The sequence below is a fragment of the Cibotium barometz genome, chromosome 17 (genome assembly GCF_041138505.1).
Source record: "Cibotium barometz isolate CiBa-2024 chromosome 17, ASM4113850v1, whole genome shotgun sequence".
In the NCBI taxonomy this organism is placed as follows: domain Eukaryota; kingdom Viridiplantae; phylum Streptophyta; class Polypodiopsida; order Cyatheales; family Cibotiaceae; genus Cibotium; species Cibotium barometz.
In genome coordinates, this window is record NC_141062.1 from 7,594,179 (window position 1) to 7,602,219 (window position 8,041).

General features: G+C 39.8%; 1 protein-coding gene across 1 annotated transcript; it reads left to right on the forward strand.

Moving 5' to 3' along the window:
• The first annotated feature begins 4,149 nt into the window (after positions 1–4,149).
• Positions 4,150–5,548, forward strand: LOC147629632 (uncharacterized). Its single transcript, XM_086811926.1, has 3 exons — positions 4,150–4,172; positions 5,025–5,291; positions 5,388–5,548. Exons 1-3 carry the CDS (start codon positions 4,150–4,152, stop codon positions 5,473–5,475), a joined length of 378 nt encoding a protein of 125 aa, XP_086668052.1. The 3' UTR covers positions 5,476–5,548.
• The last annotated feature ends 2,493 nt before the right edge of the window (positions 5,549–8,041 follow it).

Consider the following 8,041-nt stretch of genomic DNA (forward strand, 5'->3'; position numbering starts at 1 on the left):
GCTGAAGGGAGCATTTGGTATATGTGTTTTTCTAAGGGAAGTTCAGTTGTAAGGAGTGTTCAAAGGATGGCTCATGCACGGCAAAAACCTACCCAGGTCTTGACCAGCCTCGGTATGGTGAAAAATGGTGTGCTTCCGCTACGATGGGTGAGGGCTGACGAAGCGGTCCCTGAGTGAAGTGCCAGGACACATAAGGAGGATCCTGGAGGGTTCTGACCAGGCAATGCACAGGCTCGTGGTGCTTAAGGCACCCATGTGTATGTTGTGGAAGATATATATGTATGATGACGAAAAAAATTATTGTAATCTACTGGATCTCGTTGTTAACCAGTTGTGGTCTCGATGGAGAGTCCAGTTTTTGAGAAACAAGGAACTGGATGGAAATTTTGAGTTATGATATCTGTAATCAATAACTGCTTGTTCAATGGATCATTTTATAAGTTCAAGTTTTAAAGAGGAGTGTGTGCGTATCTGTTTTCTAAAGCTAAAGTTAAGAAAGGCATTCAATTATGGGTGGGTGAGTAATTGTTTGGTTCTACCGATTCCAGTGGTAGGGTGGTGGCTAACCCGTGGGCCGAATGGGGTTAGGCTGGAATCAATAGAGTTTTAATAATGAAATTGAACAATAGGAATACGCTTAGAACTCAAATAATTAAATAATAACATGAAGACTTCTCAAATGAATAGATCAACGGCTGTGCCTGATTCAATTAGGAAAAAAGCGTTGATTTCTTCAAGTTAAGTCTGTAATAGTTTTCCTTCTATCTGGTTTAATCAGATGAAGGTTAGTTTAGTCTCTTGACCCCGTTAGAAAATTCATTAAGAAATTCAAAAAGGTGGAATCGTCCCCGTTTTTCGAGCAAGGGAAATTTTCCCAGTTTCGGTTTCAGAATGATCACCATATTAGTCTCGTGCTCGGACATTCAAGGGCGAGGCCCCGAGTGGGAAACCCTACCTCGCGCAAGAGGAAGCTACTTTTGCTGCTACCAAAACCGGGAATCCCGGTGCGTAGAGGGGGCAGTGGGATCTCACACTCTAAATCAACAAAAGAGCGAAATACCAGAAGTGAGTCTCCTCTTGATGTTGAAGGGGCTCATGCATCCCAAATGCATCACACAAGGATGTGATATGATGGGGGTTTTTGGTATCTTTTCAAGACAAACTACTCAAGCAAAGTGAGGAAATGCATGCAGTTATATTACACAACCAAATCTTGGAGCATGTCATAAAGAATCTTGAACATGTGGTAAGCACACAAGCAACCAAGATTGTAGAGCTTGAGAAATGTATGCAAGATATGGCCCATTGTCAAAAGTAAAGTAGAAGACAAGGTCAATGGTGCAAGTGATGTATGTGCAAAGGTTTAGAAAGTGGTTTGATGTAATCAAAGGGGACCTTATGTATCACAAGTCGTGCAAGATGCTAGTAGCTACATGAAAGTATTGCAAAATGGATGTAGTTGGACAAATGTAACAAGACCAAATACCATGAAGTTGGACAAATGTCCAAAACACTTAAAAATGAATGATGATTCTGGATTTGTTAACAAAAACAAGCTGTACACACAATATGTGATACATGGATTATGATTGTGAAGAAGAAGATGGAGAAAATTTTGCTATTTTCTTGCCTTTTGAGGCTAAGTTTTGACTAAAGAAACCCTTGAAGAACTTGTGTTTAGGATCACATGTTTGCCTTTCTAATTTGGAAAAGGGAAAATACCTCATTGTTTGGCCAAGGCCCAAGAAAACCTCCAAGATCTGTGTGTTTGCTCTGCAGTGCTAAGAAATGGAGGCAAATCTCTTTGAAAAAACCTTTGAAGGTATGAGCTAGGGCAACATGAGGCTATGAATCTTAAATTAAGACAAGGACCTTAAGTTGTTAAGACTACTTTCACTTGCGTGAAGAGTAGAGTAGATGGAGATGGTTCAAACCTAAGAGAAGTATGTCGTTTCCCTCTAAATCTTTGGCTAGGTCATTTGGAATGCCACCTTTTCCTTAATTCAACAAGGCCTCACAATTTAAAGAGAGACTCTTTTAATTTTAACTAAATTTTCTTACTTATATAATGCAAGGAAGGGCACACTTTCTAGGATTTCTCATCTGGGATTTTTCAAAATTAAGCTTTACTTTTGAAGGGTAATACTTCACCTTTACGAAATTCCTCAAGAAGGGGTGGGAATGCTTTAAATTTAGGGCTATACATAAACCCTTGTTGTGGGTTAAGTAGTCATGAAAATTACTTTTTCCTAGTACTAATATGTGGCCTAAGTATTTCTAATGTAAAGGGGTTGGTGCTAGTACACTAGCACCTCCCCTCATTTTGTGGTATTCTTGTTGGCATGAATTTTGATCTCTAGAAAGGGCATTGGCTAAAGTCTCTCCATTTACTAGTTTAATATGCTTTTTTCTAACGCTCTAAAGTACCCTAAACTTGCCCATTCGTATACAACATAGTAGTCGATTTAAATCACACTAAAATTATCGTATGCCTCATGTAATTTAAAACTATTGCTACTTCTAGGCTATGTACATTACAAAGATGATTACTGGCTTATTACATAAGCTTCCTAAGCTTGGCATCCAATTAATACCCATTAATATTTTATCTCATTAGGCTTACATGATTACAAATTCCTATAGTAGAGTCTTGTGCTTAAAGTCTTGTGTTGAGCATCTATGACCTTACCTTTTTTCATCCTCAATCATTGTCTCATGACCTTCTCATGCTATTAGAGGGTAAAAGAAGACTTTTCAACCTCTACAAGTGAGTGAATGAAGATGAAGTTTTTGGATGTTGGCATCTCAATGCAAGCATTTTTGTTCATAAGATTTGTGAATGTATGGACGCTTGTCTCAAAACCTAACACACTCTTTGAATGTTGGTGTATCTTTTAATATATGGATACTCATGATTGAATCTCCTCTCTAATTCCCTAAAGTCCCAAAAGGCTGAACTAATTTGATGTCCGCACTCATTATAAAATTATCTCACAATAGTGCTCCTTGGATCTAAATTTATCATGGATCTACTTAGATTCTCATTTAGTGAGAAGTGGCATACATGTCATACTTAATAATAGATGAGAATATATAGTTAAACCATAATTCCCCATTGGTAGGAAGAGACACTTTTTATGGGTGCTCTATCTAAGCATTTGATGCTCAAAATAAAAACAACTTTATAAATCCTACCTAATAAAACCAAATCATGAAGCAGACAATGTGTCAACATTCAAGGGAAGATAATGAAGCAGACAATGTGTCAGCATTCAAGGGAAGATAATGGGCCCCTTGTCTCTTAAGACTTTAGGTAAAAGGCACTGAAGGTACTTGTGGGTGAGTGTTAGAGATAGAACAAGCTACGGTGAACACTAACGCACAGTAATATATACATAAACTTCTACCCATTCAACCAATTCATTGTGGAGGGATTCTTAAAAAATTAGCTCAAAATTGCAACATGTACCCATCCAATTTTTGATATGTTGTGCATTAGATATAATACATTTAGATCTAATTATAAATGATAAGATATTTTGTATCTACAAAGCAATAGGATGTAAAGAAGGAGGGAAATGAGTTATGTAGCATTAATTGTGAATTTTGCAAGTGCGTTGTAAAGGTTTGCAGGTTTTCTGTGTGAACACTGGTGTGTGTGTGTGTGTGTGTGTGTGTGTGTGTGAATTATCTAGTACACAATTATCTTAGGTTAAGATGGTGTATAAAGATAAAGTGCATGTGCGCACACACATTTAGATATATATATATATATACATGTGTGTGTGTTTGTGTGTGTGTGTGTGTGAGTGTGTAAAGGAAAAAGGGACTCATTGAGAAAATTTTAACATTCAAGTCACATCAAAAGTTTTTCAAATCTTTGTGAAGATCTTGTGACTTGTATTTCCAAGGGGCCTTACTCAAAACTACTAGTAAGAACTCCTAAATTCCAAGGGGCTTTCCTCAAAACTACTAACAAGGACTCCTAAATTCCAAGGGGCTTTCCTCAAAACTACTAACAAGGACTCCTAAATTTCAAGGGGCTACTAGTATAGCAAAACCCTAGACTCTAGAGGTGTAGAGTTATGAAGGACATGTTCAGAAATCATGCGATGCAACTTTGGACTTCTAAAATTTACGTTATGAACCATGCCCTTTGTCATTTCCCAAAGGTAATATTTGTGTTTTTGAATTTGCACACTTTTTTTTAGAGGGGCGTGTTGGGGAAGTATTAAACCCATGCACCTAGCTTCCAAAGTTGAAGCTTTAATGCTAGTGTTCTTGCCCCCTAAGATTACATTTGTGTTGTGAAGGATGGTTTGGAAGATGGGACGACGATGCATGACTTAGGTGGGATTCAGACGAGGGATGTCGAAAAGGGGGCATTTGAGAGTACAAGGGGATCCCTCGTGATTCATACAACTAGTGACTCGTGCTTCGTACGGATATAATTCCTAGTTTGATATTTTTCAACTTCTTAGAGTAATAGGAACCTACCCCTCCTAGAACCTCCAAATTGATTCTCGAACCTCCAAATTCTTGGCAAGTGGAAGCTTCGTGAAACTCTTCCTTTTATAGAATATATAAAGATATAGAGAAGTGGTGGTAACACCAGAACAGCATAGCCGAAGTGGTTAATGGTGGATCTTGCACAAATTGCAGCTATTCGTTGTATGCTAGAGTGAGATGGGTCGACTGCGGAATCCGGATGTCTTTGACGTGGACATTTAGTAAATCGCGGTCTGCCTATCGACTGTGTGAACTGTACCTAAGGCACATGCTTTTGGATAAGGATGGTATGAATTTCATAAATGCGCCAATGAGAACCCTGCTATGAGAGAGAAGTGTAACCATGTTGCAAGGCAGACTACAAGGTGTCAAAAGGAGAGAGGCAAGTTTAAAAGTCGTGCTGCCACGCGCCCAAGCAAGGCCTTGCCAGGTTGCAAACACGGGTTGGAGGCTGGAGGACCGCGCCAGCCGACATAATCTGAGCATCTATATAATCCCACCGCTGGCAAATCAAGACTTCATATCTGGCAGAACTCCGAAATTCATACAGCGAATACTCGTTCATTATGGGAGGAGTTTTCGGAAAGCCCCCACCTAGAGGACCTGAAGGAGGCCCGGGCGGCCCTGCCGGACCTGGAGGCGGTGGCGGTGGCGGTGGCCCTGGCCCTGGCCCTGGCGGAGGCTCCGGCGGTCCGGGCGGCCATGGGGGTGGCGGCGGAGGCCAAGGCGGGACTGGTGGTGGCCATGGCGGCGGAGGCCCTGGCCGTTGATGTTATCCCAGCGTTAGTACGGTTCATTGATCTCTATGTTGCTGCTTGCTTTGTAGACACGGTCCTTGCGCTCACTTTACTGCATGGGTTTTTTTTTGCCTCTCTCAGGACGCCTCTAGCGCGGTTGCTGATTACTTGTAGCGATCTGCGATTGAGGGCTTCTTCTAGTAAATGTATACATGCCAATACCTTCTGAAGTGCTCTTGTGCAACTCGATTTTGAAACATAAACTCTCCGTTTCGGACATATATCTTCTGGATGTTTTACTAGCTTGCTGCGTTCGAGACTACTTTCGCTCCAGCTCGATACCTAAATAGCACCGGAATTTCTGCTCATCTTTCCCCGGTTGACTCATTTATGTCGGACCGCTGCATAACGTAGATGAAGACGGTAGTAGTGAAACTTCGACTAAACGATACGTTTTGTGTTGTGGGAGTGTGGGGGGAGGGAGAGACGGGACGAGGATGGATTAGATTATCTGTGTGAGAAAGCTGTCGGGGGTGGGGGGGTATTGATGAGAGAGAAAAGGAAGGGGGAGGGGGGTTGGTTTTCTGAGTGGCATGGGTAATTGTGTGAGAGGAACACGCCTTTAAGGGACATCTCTCCCTCCCTCTATTTCGGCGAGGAAAGGGGGGGGGGGGGGTAGTTTATCTGCGTGAGGGGAGGAGGTAAGGAGGGGGGGGGGGAGAGAGAGAGAGAGAGAGAGAGAGAGAGCGGGAGGGGTAATTGTGTGATGGAGGGAGAGATGGGCACGGCCTGATGTTGTTCCCGATGTCACCGGTCCAAGCCAAGGTGTAATTGTGTGAGGGAGAGGCAGGAGGATGGGGAATGGTGCTCCTTCAAGGGAGGGAGGGAAGGAGGGGGGGAAGAGCGATGAGCTAATGTGTGAGGGAAAAATGGGAGGAGGATGGACAACGGTGTTCAGGAAGGAGAGAGATCAATGAGGGTATCTGTGTAAAATTTGAGGGGGATGGGGGTATGAGAGAAGGGATGGTGGGGTGGGGATATTTGTGGTGTCTGGGATGGGGATAGAGCAATGAGGGCATTTGCCTAAGACTTGATGGGGATGGGGGTATGAGTGAGAGAGAGAGAGAGAGAAGGGGGGGGGGGGGGGGTTATTTGTGGTACGGGAACAAAGGGAAGGAGAGATGGGATGAGTATCTGTAAGAGAGAGAGAGAGAAGGGGGAGGAGTATGTGTGTAAGAAACATGGATAGAGGAGGGAAAACATGGGAGGAAGATGGAGAATATTGTCACCTTTACAGAGTATTTACTTATTCATTTATCAATTAGTCATGAAAATTAAACATAGAAAAAAAAATTCTTTTATGCATCATTTTATGCATAAAAATCAATTTTGATGAAAGTAACACTTTTATAATTAAAAAAATCTTTTATGCATAAAAATCAATACTGGTAAAAGTAATACTTTTATAATAAAATTTTTTTTATGCATAAAAATTAATTTTGATGAAAGTAACACTTTTATAATTAAAAAAATTCTTTTATGCATCATTTTATGCATAAAAATTAATTTTGATGAAAGTAATACTTTTATTTGAAAAAATTCTTTTATGCATCACTTTATGTATAAAAATCAATATTGGTGAAAGTAACACTTTTATAAAAAAATATTTTCAATATGCATCTTTTTATGCATAGAAATTAATTCTAATGAAAATAACTGAAACACATTCTCATGCACTTGAGGTCGAGGAAACTCATTGGAGACGACCTTACCCCCCGACGACAGTGCATCAAATATTTCCAATATGCATCTTTCTATGCATAGAATGAAAATAACACTTTTAGAATACACAAACGGAGGGGATTACTCTTTTTGAATAGAGATCAATCAATAGGAAAAGTTTAACTTATTTTGTTTGTTTCTCATTTTAGGATAAAGAAAGGCTGAAATTCTTAATGAAGAGAAGGGGGAAGCCTTTCCATCAAGGCATAACATCCAATTTCACATAAAAAAAACAAGAAATCAAAAAACCATAGAATAGAATTTAAAAAAAAAGTAAAATTTCTAACTTACATGGAGTTTTGTGAGCTTTGCTTTGGCTTGAGGAATTGAGGGTTCTACTCTTGCTTGGATCAAGAGTGGCCACCAATTTTAAGCTTCTACAAAGGGGGAGGCTTCGATTTATAGGAAAAAATGAGCCTCTAACCAAGAAAACTGATTCTAGAATTTTCCAGATCAGTTTGGTCAATTTTTGACCATTTTTGGGTTAGTTTAGCTTACTTTTTGGAACTAGACTTGAATTAGGAGCGAGGAGAGATGAAATATCTCATTATTTGAGAGTTTAAAACTCCACCACACATGTGAAATAGGCGCCTCCTTCATGAGAGGGAATCCCCACTCTGAGGTGTCAAAAATTTATTTTTTTAGTATTTCCTTTGGTCCTTAGTCCACTCTTCATCTTATGTGAGTATTTACTCATTTTTGGGGGGTTGTTCTTTATTTCTTCAATTTATCTCCTCCTTACATTTGGATTAATCTGATTGGCCCCTTAGAACCTTAATCTAAAATTTTCAGAAAATCTGGACCCTTAGGCTAAGGCCGTTTGAACAGATTCGTTTGAACAGATTATAATTTATTTGAACAGATTATAATTCGTTTGAACAGATTATAATTCGTTTGAACAGATTATAATTTATTTCTAATGCACCTTCTGAAATTCTTTTTGAACTTCTGTTTCGGGAAAATTTATTTTAATAAGAAAGGATATTTTTCCATCCAAAGATATCTAAAAACTG

Bases quoted from the DNA above. Each gene is read 5' to 3' on its own strand.
- LOC147629632 (XM_086811926.1), top strand. From the start codon at position 4,150: ATGCCCTTTGTCATTTCCCAAAG. The intron at 4,173-5,024 runs GTAATATTTGTG...TGGCAAATCAAG, and splicing joins CCCTTTGTCATTTCCCAAAG to ACTTCATATCTGGCAGAACT. The intron at 5,292-5,387 runs GTTAGTACGGTT...TGCCTCTCTCAG, and splicing joins GCCGTTGATGTTATCCCAGC to GACGCCTCTAGCGCGGTTGC.